Source organism: Diceros bicornis, chromosome 3 (assembly GCF_020826845.1).
Source record: "Diceros bicornis minor isolate mBicDic1 chromosome 3, mDicBic1.mat.cur, whole genome shotgun sequence".
NCBI lineage: Eukaryota > Metazoa > Chordata > Mammalia > Perissodactyla > Rhinocerotidae > Diceros > Diceros bicornis.
This window is the reverse complement of record NC_080742.1, coordinates 69,025,025-69,045,828: the sequence shown is the minus strand read 5'-3', so window position 1 is coordinate 69,045,828 and position 20,804 is coordinate 69,025,025. Positions and strand designations below refer to the sequence as shown.

At 36.0% G+C, this 20,804-nt stretch overlaps 1 protein-coding gene across 1 annotated transcript in view; it reads right to left on the bottom strand.

Annotated features, from left to right (window-relative positions):
- The window catches only part of ANKRD7 (ankyrin repeat domain 7), a 39,411-nt gene that overhangs the window by 8,208 nt on the left and 10,399 nt on the right, over positions 1 to 20,804 (bottom strand). Inside the window, 2 exon segments of the mRNA XM_058534575.1 lie at positions 14,841 to 14,857; positions 17,949 to 18,058. Of these exon segments, the coding sequence (XP_058390558.1) occupies positions 14,841 to 14,857; positions 17,949 to 18,058 (127 nt within the window).

Here is a 20,804-nt window from a genome sequence, read left to right as displayed (position 1 = left end):
GACCCCTGACAAGAGCCGACAGGAGTTAAGAGTTCTTACCACATAGGTCTCCCAGATCTCTGCCTTCAGGGTCCAGTGGAAGTGAGAGTGGTGAGATTTTTTTTCCTTTTCTAAATTTAGATTACCAGGAGAAAATATTAGTGAAGCCAGCTTCTTGGACTCAGCAATTCTAGAATTTGGTTGAGTACTCATTGGTTCTAGATCCTTTTCCTCCCAGAGACAGTATTTTTCTATCTTTTTTTGTCATTTGTCATACGACACAGGCATCTCTATGAGCCTGTTGTCTGGGAATATGTGCATGAGGTAAAAGCTGTTGCTCAGGGCATCTTGGAAGCCAAAAAGGCTGCAAACTTGGTGGGCGCAAGTCAAGTAGTTAAGAGACACTAGGGTGCTCGCCACCTCAAGAAGTTTCCTGTGAAAGGATCAGTTGGGTCACAGAATGGAGTAGGTGATACTGGTCCCCTGACAACTTCAAGAAAATGTCTGTGCAATGATAAGGTGCTCTGTAAAAGCACACACAACCCCCAACCCTGTGGCACCTCCCTCTTAGGTATTATTCTGGCTCCAAGAGACCCAAGGCTTGGCTAAAGCTGTTAATGTGCATATCAGATGAGGTTTTTTCTTTTGTTTTGTTCTATGTCTTGAACAAGACATCTGGTCTCCACCATCCAGAGGATGCATGTACCGGCACACATCTTGGTGGCCAGTCAAGTAGACTGGGGTTCTGGGAGATGCTCTCTTTGTATGGCTGTGTCTGCTGTCAGAGGAGTTTGTCATAAGGGGTCCCAATTGCTTTCCTAAGGGGCCTTTGTCGTCTCAACCTTCGTTGCTTATTGTGAGGCTATTTTTGGGAGTGAATTCTCTGGATCTCTTTTGGGGACACCTCTTGCATCAATGGTTAAGCTTATTGGTATGTGTCACTTTAAGATCCTACTCATCAATGTGGCCAGACAATGGATCATTTAAATTGAAAAAACTTCTAAATTGGGGGAAAAAATTTGTGAAAGCTGTCATCGTAATTGTTTTATTGGTACCTATAAAAAGGCCAAATTAAAAAATAATAAAAAAAATAATGACGTGCCTTAAGACTCTAACTCAGGTAACAATTAAATTGAGAAAATGTAAAAGTGTAAGTGATGATATTATGAACATTGTGATGCTGGCGCTGATATCAGTTTCACTACATTAAACCCAGCATATATGGGGTTAAAACCAAAAGCACTCATCCCCTTTCCCTGATTCTCTAAGTTACATTTATATGTAAATATTGGTTTTTTAGACCTTTATATCTCTGAACTTCACAAGGCAGATAGAAGTTACAAATTGTTAAAAGCCCAGGTGGCCTCACTCTGGGCTCACACTAAAGTTTTGGCTAATTACCAGTTGTTGAAGTTTATTATAGGGAAACTGATGTTCAGAGAATATCAAGAAGCTGAAGCTTCCCAGACACAAACTCCTTGGCTTCCTGGCACCAGAAGCCACCCTCCATCACAGAGACAGACAACAAAGGACACTCACCTGTGGACTCCCTTATCTCACCATCCCCCTCCCTGCAAGCAGCCTCACAAGGCCAAATGCAGGCTGGTGGGAAAGCACCAAGCAGCAAGGCCACATGTTCCCCCTCCCTACAAGCAGTCACATTCCTCGCAACCTTTAAATACCCTTGCCTCCTGTCTTTTGGGGAGATGAGACAAATTTGAGGGCTCACTCTCCTCTCCTGCCTGATGTCACCCAAAATAAAAACACTTTCCTTGCCATAAGCCTGGCATTCCAGTTTTTATTTGGCCCCTCTTGTGTGGTGGGTAAAGAACCTGTGTATGTGTCTGGTAACAGTTGGAATGTTTCAGCTAATTTTATATAATGAGGTAATATCAAATTTGCCTGAGTGGATTTTAAAATGTCTGACTGGGGATGCTTCCCCTGCCCAAAATTATAAGGCCAAGACCTATTGATAAAGTCCTAATGAAAGCTATGATTAGAGGTATAAGAGTTGATGAAATTCAGATGAAATTTGGTAGAAAAACTGGTATATTTATGGACTTTGTGTGAAGTGATTGTATCTCTTTTTTGCCTGATTGTATTGTAGATTGTATTGTGGGGATAGACATTGTGTCTCTCTGGGGAAGTTTCCCCTGCCTGATTGTAAGATAGCATATAAATCTGTCCTTCAGACAGTGTTAATTAAACTTACAAAGGGAAGTCAGTAGGGTTGCCTGAGCCCACACTGTATGAGACAAAAACTAGAGGCTAATATCAGGTACTAATAAAAAAGATAATAAAGCACCTCCCCCCAGGTAAATTGGTCTAAGTTTAAATTGTACACTTAGAAAAAGAACCTTTGTTAAATGCTTTGTGCAGACTTTTAAAGGTGTGATACGTTGTCCTGAAGTTTTAGAACATACAAATCTCTGATTCACCTCTTAAATTAAAAATTTCCCTGATAAAAGAAACAATTGGAAGGACTTAACTGAAGGGATGAATTTGCCTTTTTTGTCAAATGTAATCCATTGTTTTGGGGAACTGGAAGCAACCGTCTTTGTCTTGCAAATCTCTTCAAGGATGGGAGTATGGCTCTAGAAAGCAGTTCAAAGTTCTCCTGTCTTTTGCCAACCCCCAAGTCTCCCCTGTTCCTCTCAGAGATACTGATTGAGACAAAAGATTATGACATTAGAAACTGATAAGGCAAATATGCCCCAGAAACTCCATCTGAAAGAAAACTTGAATGATTTCTCTGTGCCTCTGTGATGTAGATTTCCTGCTCCCCTCTTTTCTAGGACCTCAGAGCCCTTCTTTGAAATGCAAATGTTTCTCAGAAACTAGTGAGTTTAGTATTGCACCTGATTCATAACAAAAATTTAACATCTCTGTCTGTGTCTACCTGTGTTTATGTCTGTCTATACATATGTTATGCATGTGTGATATTTTACTTCCTATGGTGTAACCAAAATTAAGAGCTCTGTTTAATTGACTTAAAGTAAGCACTTACGTGTCTTTCAAGTTAACCTGATATGAAATAATATTTAGCGAATGAAAGCTTGTTTAAGTTTGTTTGTTTGCTTAAAATAGGCATGTCCTCTGAGTTATCAGCATTGGATATGATCCAAAAACACAGCCTGGGTTTACTCTTAAATAAGCTCATGTTATCGCTGTTACAGATTTGTCAGCATAATAACTTAAATGATTGCTAATTTTGTCTAATGTCTCATAAGTTTTTCTTGGGTAATCTAAATATAATTGTTGGGAACAAATAATTTAGATGTAAATGAGATAAGAGTTTAAAATTTTAGCAATAAGTGTATTTTATGACATGTATTTAATAACTTTCAAAATCTCTTTGGTAACTTAAAACTTTGAAGTTTTACTAGGTTAATTTAAATGATGAAAATTCATCGAGTATTTAGATCATTTTCAAATAAAATAAGATATTAGACATTAATTACTAAATATAAGTTTATCTAGTTTTGGCTTCTTATTACAGAGAAACTAAAAGGTGTTTTGTGTCTATTGGTAAACATGTCTTGTGTTTTATTGAAAGATTTTACTATGGAGTAACATGTTTTTAGAAATTATAAAAGGTATTTATATATTTGTCAAGCCACAGAATGCTAATGTAAAAGAAAGTTTATAATTGCTTACTTAATTTTTACTTAAAAATTAAAGTTTATAAGGGTTAAAAGTTATAATATGTGATTAAACCTACTAAAAATTAAGGAAAATATGTTTTTATTCAAGAAAAAGGAGATATGTTTTCAGTAAAGAAGGTATAAATAATGGAAATATTTTTGTTTGGTTAAGAAAGATAAATTTGTCCTAAAGTACTAGGAGGAAAAAGAGGAGGCATGGGACAAATTCTGAATGTAAAAAGAAAGTTATAGAAGGTTTGTGAAAGAGAAATTCTGAAAATCAGAGAGTTTTGTACATGGTCAAGTTGGCTAAGATTAAAATAAATTATGTAAATAAGTTTTAATGTCAAAAGTAAGCTTGTGCAAAATTGGAATTTGTTTTTTTTCCCCTCTCTCTTAAAAGGATAATTTTCTTGAACTTTTAGTCTGCTCTTGGTAAAGATATTATGAAAAGTTTTTTCTTTGAGTAGAGATTTTGTATTTTACCAAATAAATTTCCTATATTGTTTTTATCAGACCTTTAATCACATGTGCTAAGGTTTTTCATATTGCCATTTAATTTTCTGCATTTGCCTGAAAATCTTTAACTATCACCATGGTTAAATGGATAACTAAGCATTGCTTCATAGGGACCTATGATATTATATGGGGAAATGTTATTGATGTAAGTGTTATAAAAATTATATAACATTCCTAAATTTCTGATCTGTCTTGGTTATCAATCATAATTCTATTTATTATCTTGTGTTATATGTCATGAAATAACCAAGTTTCTTTGTCAATTGTCATTTTTAAGTCTTTTGGCATTTACAGACAGTTATTGTTTTACTCTGTTGCTTTTGCAAATGTTTTCACCTTCAGAGAGATTCATGGAAAGGATTCTGACATTTACTCTGGAAGACAGGTTTCTGACAAACTTTCAGATTATAAAACTGAACTGGGTAAGAAATTACAGAACTCTAATGGAGAAACTGATGGTCCCATGAAACTGCTAACAGAAGGTTAAGATCAAAAATCAGTTACACAGGACTGAAGGAACTGATGAGGTTGATTATGATTTTTATGACTTTTGTTTGAAATATTGCTGATTTTTAAAAATGTTTTATTTTTTGAGACTGAAGGAAAACTTTTCCTCTTTTCTCTTAAGCTAACTATGACTTATAGCAATTTGGTAAATTATACTTTTGTAAACAGAATTAAAACATTTATCTTTTTCTCTCTACCTGATCTCTCCAGAATTTGGAAACTCCTAGTAAGTGAATATTCTTATTTCATGGCAATATAGTTATTTGCATAAGTTCAATAAGAATCTGTTCTCCTTTTAACAGGACAGAATTGGAAACATTGGTTATGTTACCAAAGCTTAGACTGGAATATCATATTTGAGAGAAATGTAGACTCAGATATGACCAGACAGCTTTTGAGAGACAAAGACTGGACTTTATGGAATAAAGCCCCTTGGAAATATTGGCCTGGTACCTTATGTACAACATTCCCAGCAACCATACTGGGTAAGTAAGGAATGTAACATATCTGGCAGGTGCAAGGAACCTTGAAATATTTTAGGGGACCTCAAAAAAAGAGGAATTCACCCAAATCTGTAGGTATTACAGGCAAGTCTGATGACAAGTCCTTGGCTTGGCTTTCCTGGCCTTGAGAGGCCTTTAAAGTTCAATCTGAGGTTCCTTATAAAACATTCCAGCAAAACAGATTTAAAAGAGCCTATATGATCAGTTGCTATTCTTGCTGTACTTACGTAAATAATTGGGCCAAATTTATTGAAATGAGACTTATTTTACAAACCAATTAGTCTTAGGTTGGCTATCTTTGGTACAAACGAGGGTGATTTTAGAGAGAAAAATTATTCCAGGAAAAACTATAGTACACATTTGTAGATATTAGATCCTAGTTCTGTTAATCGTCTTTGAGGTTTTTGTTTTCTACCTGTAAACTGGACTGGATGCTGAATTCTTCTAGTCTCCTGAAATATCTGGCTACAAATCTCCAAACAAATGTTTTCAATTTTTTCCATCATTTTTATTTGAAATCATTGAGAACTGAAACCACCCTTTTTCCTGAAGAGCTGCAAGTTGAAGCTGAACAATTTGAGATAAACTTAAGAGAGATCACCACCATAGCAGGCCTGTTGCTATGTAAGCCACTCAAAACGATACTTGAACACTCGATGACATCATCAGAGACATTTTAAGCTACAAAACCTGCTTCGACACTGACATCAAGAAATCTTCTTGACTGGCTGTTCCCTGGACTCAGAAACTGGTTTGTAATTTACTCCAACCATTAACATTATTTTTCTTTTGTTTCCATAGAAATACTTATTAAATACCTGATTGCTTGCTTCCACAATATAGGGCTAACTTTGGGAGCCCAGCTGCATCACCACCTCCTAAAATGAATTTAACTGGACCAATCTATTATCAAGACTAGGAAATGTGTTCAGTGAGATGGAACTATCTACCACTCAGCTTCTGGAGTAAGAAATTTCTTAAAGTTTCAAAGCACTGTGAAACTTATTAGTTTCAAAGGCAGGACTGTGGGGGATCAGAATTGGCCACCCCAAAATGTGTCTCTTAGACTTGATTATTTTTAAGAATAAAAGAATATGAAAGAAACTTTGGCCCTCTCCCTAGCTACCTAAAAGAATTTAAGATAGAAGGCCTGTTCCAGGAGGGAGTTAATACCACGAGATAACTATAGTGTAATATAAAATAGGTGTGATAAGAAAGGCACCAACAAGCCCATCTTATTGAACTTCTCTATGGGTGGCCCAGCAAAAACAGTTGTCCAACAAACATTTGTTTTTCCATCTCCATTGCCTTCCTCCCCTTTAAAGTCCCAAACCATTACCCCCAACATCCTCCTTTGTCTTTACCTGAACATGGTATTTAAGATGACAACCTCAGCCAGATGACCAAGTTACCCAGTTTCCTGGGTCTCTCCCATGTATACATGTTATAAAGCTTTGTTTGATTTTCTATTATTATTCTGTCTCATGTCACTTTTTTTTTATAATTTTATTTATTTATTTTTCCCCCAAAGCCCCAGTAGATAGTTGTATGTCATAGCTGCACATCCTTCTAGTTGCCGCATGTGGGACGTGGCCTCAGCATGGCCGGACAAGCAGTGCGTCGGTGCGTGCCCGGGATCCGAACCCGGGCCGCCAGCAGCAGAGCGCGAGCACTTAACCGCTAAGCCACGGGGCCGGCCCTCATGTCACTTTAATTCATAGCCCAGCCAGAAGGACCCGGAGAAGGTAGAGGATATGTCTTCCTCCTCTACACCTGCATCTACTTCAAGAGAACTGTCATCTTTACTATGTTGTGTCTTCTAATCTACAAACATGTCTCTCAATTTATTGAGATTTTCTTTGATTTACCTCATTAGCATTTTGTAGATTTCAGTATACAATTTCTGTATACCTTTGTTGAGTATTTCATTTAAGAAATAGTACTTTCAGTGTTGATGTCCACATATTCATTGCTAGTATATAGAAATATTATTAATTTTTGTCTTTTTATCTTGTATGTTGTAAACTCACTTATTAGTTCTAGTAGTTTTTCATAGATTTCTTCAGATTTTATATGTAGACAATCATGTCATCTGCAAATAGGGATAATTTTATTTTTTCCTTTCCAATTGGTATGTCTTTTATTTCCTTTTCTTGCTTCAGTGCACTGGCTAGAACTTCCAGCACTATGTTGAATAAGTGAAGTCATCTGAATCTAGAATTTTCTTTGTGGAAAGGTATTTAGCTATATATCTTTAATATATAGACATCTATTCATGTTATATATTTCTTCTTGAGTGAGCTGTAATAGTTTACATCTTTTAAGGAGTTTGTACATTTCATCTATGCAATTAAATTTATTGGTACAAAGTTGATATTTATTCCCTTATAATCCATCAATGTCTATGATCTATAATGATGACTCCTTATTCATTTTTTATATTTGTAATTTGCATCTTCTATTTTCTTGATCATTCTGGCTATACATTTAGTAATTTTAGTTTCACTGCTTTTTGTTGCTATTTCATTGATTTCTGCTCTTCATTTCTTCCTTTCTTCATGCTTTCCTTGTGTTTCTTTTTTGCTAGTTTGTTAAGATGGAATCTTAAATCATTCGAGATAAATTCTTCTTCTTTTAATATAAGCATTGGTAGCTATAACTTTCCCTCTATTTTAGCTGTCCTGCTAAATCTGCTTCAGAAGCATCCCACAAATTTTGATGGGTTCTTATTTCATTTTCTTTTAATTCAATATATTTTATAAATTACCACGTGATTTCTTTGGCATATGGTTAATTAGAAGTATGTTGTTTAATTTCAAAATATTGAGGGATTTTCCAGATATATTTTTGTTAATTTCAAGTTTCGTTATTGTCATCAAATGTACTTGTAATATTTTAATCTTTGTAAATCAGTTAAGATTTGCCTTTTGGCCCAGAATATGGTCTATCTTGGTGAATGTTCTATGTGCACTTGAAAAAAAAAAGTCTATTCTGCTGTTGCATATGGAGTGTTCTATAAATGTCAATTATGTCAAATTGGGTGATGGTATTTCTGTATCCTTGCTGATATTTTTGTCACTTGTTCTATAAATTACTGAAAGAAGAGTGTTGAAGTTTGACACTGTAATTGTAGATTTGTCTCTCTCTCCTTTTAGTTGTATCAGTTTTACTTAAAGTATTTTGAAGCTCTGTTACAATATACATACACATTTAGGATTGGATGTCTTCTTCATTAAATGAACCCTATGTTATTATGTAATGTCCTTCTTTATCCCTGGTAATATTTCTTGTTCTGAATCTACTTCATCTAGTCTAGCTAGTCTAATTTTCTATTTATTAGTGTTTATATGACATATCATTTTCTTGTTTTATTTTTAATCCCTCTTTATCCTTGTTTTAAAGTCGTTGTTTTATGGATAGTATAGAATTGGGTCTTGCTTTTTTATCTGAGATTGACGTTCTCTTCCTTTTAATTGGGGTGTTTGGATCATTTACATTTAATGAGTTATTGATATGTTTGAACTTGAATCTGCCATGTGTTACTTGTTTTCTATTGATCCCCACTTTTTTGGCCTTTTTCCTCTTTCTCTACCTTCTTTTAGAATAATTGTGTATGTATTTTTAATGGCTCCATTTCATCTCCTCTATTGACTTATTAGTTATATCTATTTTTTTTATTTTGTGGTTGCTCTTGGATTTAACACACACACATACCCACCTTATCACAGTCTATCTTCCAATAATATTATACCCCTTCACATGTAGCATAAGAGCCTCACAATAGTGTACTTCTATATCCTCTCTACTCTGGGTCTCAAATCAAGATATCCACAAGCCGCATTCTTATCTGGTACTTAGGGGTCTCTTGCAAGCTCATACAGCTGGTGGAAAAATTCAGAGTATTGTGTCTGCAAGACTAAGTTCTCCTTTTTCTTGCTGGCTCTTGGTTAGGGGATGATCTCAGCTCCTAGAGGCCACTCTCATGTTCTTGCCACAAGGCCCCCTTCATCTTCAAAGCCAGTAGGAGAATTTCTCTATCTTCAAATCTCTCTCATACTTACATCTCTGACTTCTTCTGTATCTGACCTCTAGATTTAGATTTAAAGAACTCATGTGATTAGATCAGGCCCAAACAGAATAATCTCCCTTTTGCCATTTAAGGTAACATAATCACAGGAATTATACCTCATCGTATTCACAGGGTCCATCCACACTCAAGGGATTGTTCACTGGGGGTCATCTTATAATTCTACCTATCACACAAGGCACAGAGACTCAAATAAGCTAAAACATAATTTCTTAAAGAAGGATAAGAGATTTTCAATCTGTAACTTCTCTAGTTAACTAAAAAATCCTACAGGACTGTAAGATGTTTTTCATCATATACTGCCATGTCTAGTACATGCCTGCCATATAATGGGAACTCAATAAGAATTTTTTGAATGAAACACTTGACTTCTCTATATGAATAACAGACTTCTAAAGTGTAGTGATCAACCTTATTCTCCAGCACTCCAGCTCAAGGCAATCAAGTGTCCTAGATTCCATTTATAGGTCCCTGCTGGTTGAATACTCTAACAAAATCCCAAGTGAAATAATAGCTCCTGGTAAAAGAAGCACAACTTCACTCACTATTTCCCTGCATTATGAAAACTCTAAATATGAAAAATATAAAAGGAAAAAATCAGTCAATATACATGTGTGTGTAATCTAGGTCTATTAATTGGTCATAGTAATCAAGAAGTAAGATCTATGGGGCACTTTCTTGGAATCTTGCAGAGAAAATCAGAGAGGTGGTGCTTCTAGATAGCTGACACACATGGCAAAATAAAACACCATTTTTATTCTCTCTCATCTCAGTTTTAATCCCGGTTTTCTTTCACTTAGACACATTTTTAACACTCTTTCTCATTTCAACTTTGTCTAGTTGCCTCTTTGCCTAGCTCCTTCTGTTTCTTCTTTGCTATTTCTTCTTTCTGCCTATTCAAGTATCCCCCATCTCTGGACTGATCCTCATCCATCCCTTCTCTCCATGTATATAAATACATACTTTTATATAAATTCGTTTTTCATCTTCAGTTCCTGAATACTAAGTTTGTAAAAAGAAAAATATGTTTTATCTGTGATAAGGATACATATCTCTAATATCAGCCTGTAAGGAAAAAACAAAAGAAAGGTTAAGTATTTTTATCCTATATAATCTGAACTGGTACACACTAATGGAAAACACACATTGCCCCAGAATATCTCTGATCAGTTTCAATCTCTGTCTCTATATATCCTACATAGAACTCTATTTTACAAAGCTGAGCAGTACTTAGATTGTCCACTAGATGGCAAACAATTACACGAGGAGACTGACAATAGAAAAAACATTGTATAGAATTAAAAATTTTGTTATAAAGACAGATTTTTTTTCCAAATGAAGCAAGTGCCAAATAAAATACCCTGAAAGTAACTTAAATCTTTATCTAAAACAAAATCCTTCCAAATTCCTATTACCTTATAATTACTTATGAATCAGAAATGAAGTAAAAGTAAATAAATAGAAGAAAAGTCATGTAGAGGAAAGGTTTTTCAGCTATAGGGACTAAACAAAAGGTTCACAATTATTCATCATTGAAATAGGTATAAATATGATGAAAATGTACCATGAGCAGCCCTGTGAGTAAAATGGTCTAGATTTTAAAACACTGTAATCATTTATAAGTAATAACTATGTCTAGAAGAAAAATATTAATGATCATATAAAGAAGACATATTCAAATAACATAAAAGTTCAGTGAAGATAAATATATTATTGGGGGTGGAGTTGATTACTACAAGGAATCGCCTACTTAAAATCTGTTGAACCAAATTAAAATCATCTCCACAAACTCTGTCATGTGCAATAAAAATGACAAATAATAGGTCAGTAGCTTTGATATTTCAAATATTTATGCAAATCAATAAACAAGTTGGACTACATCAAATTAAAAAGCTTCTGCACAGCAAAAGAAACAATCAACAAAATGAAAAGAAAACCTATTGAATGGGACAATATATTTGCAAATCATATATCTGATAAGGGGTTAATATCCAAAATATATAAAAATTCATACAACTCAAGAGCAGAAAGCTAACAACCTGATTAAAGAATGGCAGAGGAACTGAATAGACAGTTTTCCAAAGAAGATGTACAAATGGCCAACAGGTACATGAAAAGGTGCTTGACATCACTAAGCATCAGAAAAATGCAAATCAAAACCATAATATCACCTCACACCTGTTCAAATGGCTATCATTAAAAAGTACCTCTCCCCAAGATACATATTATTACAAAGGGAAAATAGGTATGATTAGGCAAAGGATCTTGAGATGGGAGATTATCTTGGATTTTCTGGGTAGACCCAATATAAATACAAAGGTCTTTACATATGAAAAAGGGAGGCAGGAGACTCAGAGAAAGAGATGTGAGGATAGAAGCAGAGGTGAGAGTAATTCGATTTCTGGGAGCCAAAAGCCAAGGAAAGTGGGCAGCAACTAGAAGCTAGAAAAGGCAAGGAAATAGATTCCCCCCCACTAGAGCCTGCAGAAAGGGATGCATTCTGCCAACATCTTCATTTTAGCCCTGTGAGACCCATTTTGGACTTCTAACCTCCAGAACTATAAGATAATAAATGTGTGTTGTTTTATGCCACTGTGTGTGTGGTAATTAGTTACAGCAACAATAAGAAACTAATACTACTCCTTAGGAAAGAAATATTAGGTATTTCTTTTAAAGCAAGAAAGTGATTACCTAAACCTGAGGAGGATTCACTTACGTCTCAGAAAAGACTACAGGATAAAAGCATCCATCTTATGTAACACATCATGAAAATATTTTTCCTCACAGCTGGTAAAATAATTGTGGAAAAAGGCCTGATTTCTTGAGAATGTACTCGGATAAGCACATTGCAAGTCAGATACACACTCTGGAGGTGACAAGTCTCTTCCAAGTTTCACTGGCAAGAGGAAAATAATTCTGCATAATAAGAGACCAATGAAGGGGTGCAGGACTGAGCTGCTATGGGACAACTAGAGGAGGGGAGGGATGTGGAATCCAGGAATGGGACACAGTATATGTCCTGGGGACTCTGGGAATGAAATGCCAGGAGCTACATACTCTGACCCTCTCCCCATGATTTATGTATTAGCCAGCTTTTTGCTGGGACAGTAAATAATCCCAATGTTTCCGTGGCTTAAATAATAAACAATTATTTCTCACTCATGGGTCTAGGTCCCTGGTATTAGCTAGGCTAGAGTTCAGATCTGCACTATCCGTGTCTCATGCTGGGACCCAGACTGAAGATGCAGCTGCTGCCTAAGTATGCTCTTCTCATGGAGGATGGTGAGAGTGCAAGAGGTGATGGGCATCTGCTAGAGGAAGGCAACCTGTCACTTCCACCCATGGAAGTCACATGGGCAAGCCAAGTCAGCAGGAAAGGGAAAAAGGTCAGGGAGAGGAGAGTGAATATTTGCTGAACAATATTCCAATCTACTATAATCCCATAACACTTCAGTCAAACTAGGAAAATAATGATATACTTGGTGTCACGTGGAATTTGATGAAAGCCAGAGTGTGTGGTGAGTTTTGCACTAAGGTCAACACAGACTGAAACACTAAGCCCAAGGGAACAGGAAAACAGCGAAACAAAAAACTGGGTTATGGTTTTATTCCTTTAACCCAAAGTAAAAGGAAAGTAAACTAACATTTTGATAAACAACTTCTCTTTATCAGGTATGGTGCTGAATAATTTCATTCTCCTTTACTCTCACAACAAGTTTTTCAGATAAAGAAACAAGTTCAGAAAGGTTAAGATTCTTGCCCAGGTTCCTGTAGTTTGTGTCCGTGATGGCAATTCAGGGCTGTATCATTAAGGAAAGTGGAAGAACTAAGGAGCAGAGGGGCTCTGAGTGGAACCAGTGGACATAGAACGTGACTCTAACAACAGAAGACTAGAAAAACACAAAAAGATGGCACCCCCCCATCAAAACCGGGAAGGACTTGTTTTACATGGAAATGAGTAGCTCAGGCAAAGGCATGGTCCATGGGTTTCTGGACAGCAATGCAGCACCAGCACCCAGGAGACTGGCTGGTACCCACAGAGGCTGCAGTTTCAGAGAGATAACCAAGGGAACAAATTCAGAAGGGTCTGTGATGGAGCTGAGACAGGGCCACCACTAGCCCACAGAAGTGCCTTTGAAAATTAGAGAAATGTGCCCTTTCTTCCTTTGGCACAGACCTGTGTTAGGGCACATGGTTTGCCCAGTCCCACTTGCTCCCTCCAAAATGCATTTAGGATAATAAATATCCTCCTAAAGTTGGATACATATTAAATAATTGCTTTCTGTTGATAAACTCCTTAAAGGAAGAGTAAATGTGCTCTATTTTAGATACTACCAGGCACACTAAAAAGTAATTCACAATTTGACAATATTCTAAGATTTGAAATACTTGGGAGAAGTCACACAATGAGCTGGCAATTAAATTCAAGTCAAATATCGTTGCCCTATACCTGCACTACAATGTACTGTTTTCGAGTATGCATTTTCCCCAAATGAGTAGTCAGCACAAATTCAATTATAAAATATACGAAGTTCTGTCTCTAACTTTCTCTGTAGTTTTTTATTAGATGTTCCATGTTAAAATTTCACCCAGCCTTCAGGATCTGATTCAAATCCCTTCTTCCCCACCAAGGTTAACCTTAGCCAAGGTTCCACACATGATCTCTCTCTCCTCTGATTCTTGGGCGTTTTGCTTGTGCCTCTATTACAAATTAGCTTTTATTATGATGGATTTGATTGGAAGACCCAGAAAACCCTACCTGTCCTTCAAGCCCAACCAAAAAGTTCTCTTTTATTTGAAATCACCCGACCTTCCCTAACCTACTCTATGTAGTTTATAACTCCCTCTCTCTATGCTAATGGTGCAGGTAGAGTACACATAGTCTGACCCTCATTAACTTACATAGTTGAGAAAGATCGAGGTGGGGAGGGAACTAAACATCTGTGAGCTCATTGAGGATGTAAGATATCGTTTTCATCTTTGCTCCGCAGGATATAATATAAAGTCTAGATCAGAGTTTCTCAGCCTGGACACTGTTGCCATTTGGGGCCAGATAAGTACTTGTTGCAGGGGGCTGTCCTGTGCATTGTGGGCTATTTAGCAATATTCCTCCTCAGTCTTGACAACCAAAAATCTCTCCAGACATTGCTAAATATTCCTGGGGGGACAAAATTGCACCCAGTTGATAACCACTGATCTAAACCACAGTGGAAATTAAATTGACTTGCTGTTAGAAATTGTCATGTTTTTTTCCTCCACTTTAGGTCTTCCACATCACCTGGCACCAGAGGGGAGTCCAACAAATATATTTAAATGAATGGGTGGTTTAAATAAGTTGCAAATAATACTAAAGTCTTTCCTCTGGGCCCTTAAAAACCGAGTCTACAGGGATGATATATATTCATGTGTTCATGAGAGAGATGGTGTCGTATATTAGTTAACGGGGCAAATTCTGGAGTCAGACTGAGTAGGTTCAAATCCGGAGTGTACAGGTTTATATCCCAGCTCTCAGCTTCCTAGCTCAGTTACCTTGAGCAATACATTAAACCTGGCTGCACCTCAATATTCTCATCATAAAATAAGGATCCGAACAGTACTTACCTCCACAAGACTATTGTCTGAAGATTACATGAGTTAAGATACGTAAAGCGCTTGGAACAGTGCCTGACAAGTGTCAGTTATTATTATGTATTCAACAAGTTGAATACCTACTGTACACCAGGCATCTTACAAGTGATGGGGATTAAACTATGAAAAAAAAAAAAAAAAAAAAAAAGTTCAAGCTCTTGTGTAACTTGCACTCCAAAAGGCAAGGAGGAGAGGAATAGATAATAAAGCACTCAGTGACAGAATGGCAGGACAGCCAGGAAGGCTGCACTGAGGTCCCATATGAGACCAGAAAGGCGTCCCAGGAGACAGCTAAAGGAAGAGTCTTCCGGGGAATGAATAGTCCTGAAGCCAGACCATGCAGGATGTGTTTAAGGTATGGCAAGGAGCACAGTGAAAACTGCATACTATGTATCACGTTTCTAAAAAGAAAAATGCAAAATTGTTTACCTTTGACAAAAAAAAAAAACCTAAGCAAACTTTAAAAGACTACAAAAACATGCCAAAATTTTAACAAATGTTTTGTTTGGGTGATGAGACTATGGGTGATACATTTTTTTTTCTGTAACACCCAAATTTTCTGAGTATGTATTACTTTAGTATTTCTAAAAAATCAAAAAGGCTTTATCAATGAAAGTACTTGTAAATGAAAGAGAATTTTCATTTACACAGGATTATAATTTTTTCCTCTATTTTGGAGCTGAAATGTTAATATTTTTACTTTATTTAAATATTATAATACATGCCTAACACAATATGTTGCAAAGGTTACACTTACTAATGTTATTTTTACTAAAAGGGTTTTCTCTGCCTATATACAAACACAAATTGTATCTTTTCAACTGCTGGATCAAGAGATAGATGTTTGCCTTTTGAAAGTTTTTCACATCTTCTAAGGTGAAAGCTGCTCTCCATTTAATGAACTTTTCTTCAAATGAGTAGTCGGTGAAAATGCCGTGATAGTTCATTCAACTGCTCTTTCAGAATAGACTTTTCATAATTCAAGGCAGCAGCAAAGGATTTGTAGAAATGAGGTTACACATCTGGAAAACAAGTGATATTTGTAAAGTCTTCATTTATGTTCAAATATTTTCACTCCTAAGTATATTTCTTAAATTCTATGCCTCAGCTACAACACAATTATAATTTAGCACTGATACTTCTGTATTTTATAGTCATTTTTAAAAATGAATAATTAAGTTATCCCTCTCGAATCTAACAGAAGTGCAGCTTTTTAAGTTCGCCATCTTGTACAGTGTCTTTTGGTAATTTTCTTGGCCTAATATTTCTATTACACTTTAACACATACAAAGATTAACATTTCACTAGAAACTGGAAATGTGTATTACTAGGGTAAAAGGATTGGGGCTGGTTTTAATTGTTTACCCTCAAAGAGATACTCAAAATGTACAAATGGTGTTTTTTGTAGTTTCTATTGCTTTATTTCCCTAAAAATATGAAGTATGAATCCTGGAAATTCTTTACTTCTTATAGCTGTGTGGACAATAAAAAGTGGGGGCGGGCAGCCCCATGGCATAGTGGTTAAGTACGGCACACTCCACTTCGCTGGCCTGGGTTCATAGGTTTGGATGCTGGGAGTGGACCTACACCACTCGTCAGCCACACTGTGGCAGCGACCCACATATAAAGTAGAGGAAGATTGGCACAGATGTTAGCTCAGGGCTAATCTTCCTCAAGCAAAAAACAAAGAGAGAGAGAGAGACAGAGATGGTAGGAGAGAAGGATATAAGGATGTAGCTCAAGAGTCCAAAAAACCCAAATTTCTTGAAAGAGTGTGTGAGATTAAGTTATAAAAGGGGTATTTAGGGAAATTCTCTCTCTTTTTTTTTTTTAATTTTTTGTTTATTGCAGTAACATTGGTTTATAACATTGTATAAATTTTAGGTGTACATCATTATACTTCTATTTCTACATAGATTACATCATGTTCACCACCCAAATACTAATTACAACCCATCACCACACACATGTGCCGAATTATCCCTTTTGCCCTCCTCCCTCCCCCCTTCCCCTCTGGTAACCACCAATCCAATCTCTGTCTCTATGTGTTTGTTTATTGTTGTTATTATCTACTACTTAATGAAGGAAATCATCCGGTATTTGACCTTCTCCCTCTGACTTATTTCACTTTGCATAATACCCTCAATGTCCATCCATGTTGTCACAAATGGCTGGATTTCATCGTTTCTTATGGCTGAGTAGTATTCCATTGTGTATATATACCACATCTTCTTTATCCATTCGTCCCTTGATGGGCACTTAGGTTATTCTCTCTTAAATTTAATCACCTAGAATCAAGAGGGCCGAGCATCGTTCTAAGTATCATGACTACAAAATTGAGGGGGTAGAGAGTGTTTGAATAGTTGTGACGTTTATATGATCTCCTATTGCCATCAGGTTCCCTCTCTGTCCTATTTTTTTTTTTTCGTGTTTACACTATAGGTGAATGGTAGGGTAGGAGTGTGGTTGCTGATTAAAACAGAGAAGAATTGTACAAATTTTTATTTCATCCAACAACAAAAAAATGCCAGTGTAAGACATATTCAACAATAAAAAAGCTGTATTTTATAGACCTAAGTAACTGTACATATTTTTTAAAATAAGCACCAAAAATTGTTTTAATAGATGCATGATATTTTGAATTCTTCACAAATACTGTTACTTAATTTTAAGTCTTATGTAATGATTAGGTATATATTATATTGACTATTACCAAATGGACTTATCTGAAGTGTTTTTAGAATAAAATGAAAAATTTACTAGTAGTTTTATATCTATGAAAATCTCTATACACATGCAAAAAATTATTTTGTTTTTTATAACTAGTCAAGAGACTATGGAAAAAACTGACCTTAATCATTCAGTACATCTTTACATTACATTTTCAGTCAACACAGAGTCAGAATATTTTAATAACAAATATTCTTAAGACCAGTTTTTAAAAATATTTAGCATGTCAAAATAAGAGAAAAAGTTCAATTGCAAATTTAAATATTACTTGAAAAAGCTCTGTCCCTTTCTAAAAAACAAAGAAATAAAAACCAATAAGAAAAACTGCTTGTTCAGTTTGTATCTTCTTACCTTCCTTTGGTTCTTCTGTATCAAATGTAGTGCCCAAAGTTGTATCCTCAGAGTTAGACATCTGTTTAACTTTCTTTTCCTTTCCATAATTAGCAAATAATTGATGATAGCTATTCATTAAGAGAAAATATATATGAATTTCAGCATTCATAAACATTCAAGCCATAATACATAATCATCAAATCAAAATCTTAGACATTCGCAAATGCCTTCCCATGTATGTCATACAATCGCTACTCACCTCAAGCCAACTCCATCAACAGACACCATTGTTACTTCACGTACTCCCATTCTCTGGCACTTCTTTTCTTCCTGCTATCACAAGCCACTAGCAAGATAGAAAAAATGGCTTTAGGTTTTACTTGGTGAAGTAGTTTGCTAGAGCTGCCATAACAAAATACCACAACTGGGTGGCTTAAACAACAGAAATTTATTTTCTCACAATTCTGGAGGCTGGAAGTCTGCAATCTAGATGTCAGCAGGGTTGGTTTCCTCTCAGGGCCATACAGGAAGGATCTATCTATAGGGGCCAGCCGGTGGTGCAGTGGTTAAGTTCGCGCACTCCACTTCGGCAGCCTAGGGTTCACTGGTTCGGATCAGGTGCAGACCTATGCACCACTCATCAAGCCGTGCTGTGGCAGGCACCCCACATATAAAAGTGGAGGAAGATGGGCACAGGTGTTAGCTCAGGGCCAATCTTCCTCAGGAAAAATAGGAGGATTGGCAATGGATGTTAGCTCAGGGCTAATCTTTCTCACCAAAAAAAAAAAAAAAGGATCTATCTGTTTCTGTCCCAGGCCTCTCTCCTTGGCTAGTAGAAGACTGTCCTCTTGCTTTCTTTTCACATAAATTGTCCCTCTGTGCACAAGCACCTTTTGTGTGTCTCTGTATGTTCTAATCTCCTCTTCTTATAAGGACACCAGTCAGATTGGATTAGGGCCCACACTAATGCGCAGTTATTTTAACGTAACACCTCTTTAAAGGCCCTCTCTCCAAATACAGTCATCCAAATTCTGAGGTACTGGAGGTTAGGGCTTTAACATATGAATATTGGGGAAACGATAAGCCAACAGTTCAGCTTATTACACTTGGGCTTAAGAGTAAATTGACAAAGTAAAGGCAATTAACTCAGTCTGGGACTGAATCATAGCCAGCAAAGAATAAATCTTTTCTCCATGCCCAGAAAGATCCCACTCTAGTCACTCACTAACAGGCATATTGTTTCAGAATTTCAGTGAAAGGAATGAGGCCACGTATAGGTTAAAGCTCACTGTAAAATAAATATGTGAATATAATTCCCTCATGTGAGACAGTTTCACTTATTTTTTAAAAACTACAATGAGAAACATTTTCTATGCTTCCACTCTTACTAAGCCACAGAACCTATGTACCAAGGAAGAGAGCTAATGAATGGTACTAATAAGCAGAGGCCGTGCGCTAAATACGGTAGATGGGCAACAGTTACTCAAGCAGCAAAACTCACAATTTCAGGAAGCTTAGTTCCCATTGCAAAAGAGAGGCAAAAACAGAAAAGAAGACCTGGAATTAGATTGCAGCTTAGAGTTATTTGCAATTTTTATTAAATGCTGATAGTTCTCATATCCTAAAGGTAATTGCTTAGTCATTAGGAAGTTACTTCTCTTCCTTTTTACCTCTTTGAATAAAAGAAGTAATGTAACGTTATGCTCTTAGAATTTTCAACATTTAAAATATTAAAGTTATATTGAGAGGATAAAATTCCATGGTCAACATGCTTCTATTTATTCTTGAATTAATGATGGAGCAACCTACGAAAAAGAATGTTCCAAAAAGCACTTGGGGGAGATGAAAGAAGACTGTGAGATTTCCTTCCCATCTAACTACCCAATAATAGCTTCACAAGATTTATAGACGTAAATGAGTTGTTTCAGATATACAAGTACTGTTTTCAAACCAATGGATATATTGCTAAACAGATATCTGTGTCTCCCAGCTTCATATATCCAAACTCTTTAAGTGATGAAATGAGGAAAATTCCGTATTTAAAATGAACAGTTAGGCCTCGCTTATATAAAGTGAAGAATCATTTTATAGTATAGATATTCACCAATAATTTATCTCTTTATTTCATTTAAATTTTTATACATGTGGCTTGCTTAAAACAAGGTAAAACAAAGTACGCATGTCTGATATTGCCAAGAAGGAAATATTGTCTTCAATTATGGTTCATATATTCATATATTCATAATAGGTTATGAATTCCTTGGTTTCTAAAGTTCAATTAAGACTTTAAAAATAAACATCTGAATGTAGGGGCTGCACTGGTGGTGTAGTGGTTAAGTTCATGCGCTCCACCTCGGCATCCCTGGTTTCACAGGTTCAGATCCCGGGTGCAGACCTACACACCACTCATCAAGCCATGCTGTGGCAGCATCCCACATACAAAAAATAGAGGAAGATTGGCACAGATGTTAGCTCAGCGACAATATTCTGCAAGCAAAAAGAGGAAGATTGGCAACAGACATTAGCTCAGGGCCAATCTTCCTCGCCAAAAATAAAAAAAATAAACATCTGAATATATATATGAAAATTATTTCATTCCTTCCATCCTTCTCACCTGTGATTTTCATATGGAATTAATGATTAAAAAGCGTTACTAAAACGTGAAGAAAGTATGTGGAAGAAGAATAAGAAAACAATAAACTAGAAAAAAATACCTTTGCATAATTAAAAATTGCCTTTAAAATTATATAGAAAATATCCTGTATGTTGTTTAACTTCATTAGCTATAAAGTAAATTTCTGTTCATTGCAACTTATTTTCTCATTGACTATTAAAATCAGAAATGCATGTTCAAACATGAAAAGTTTTGCCTTT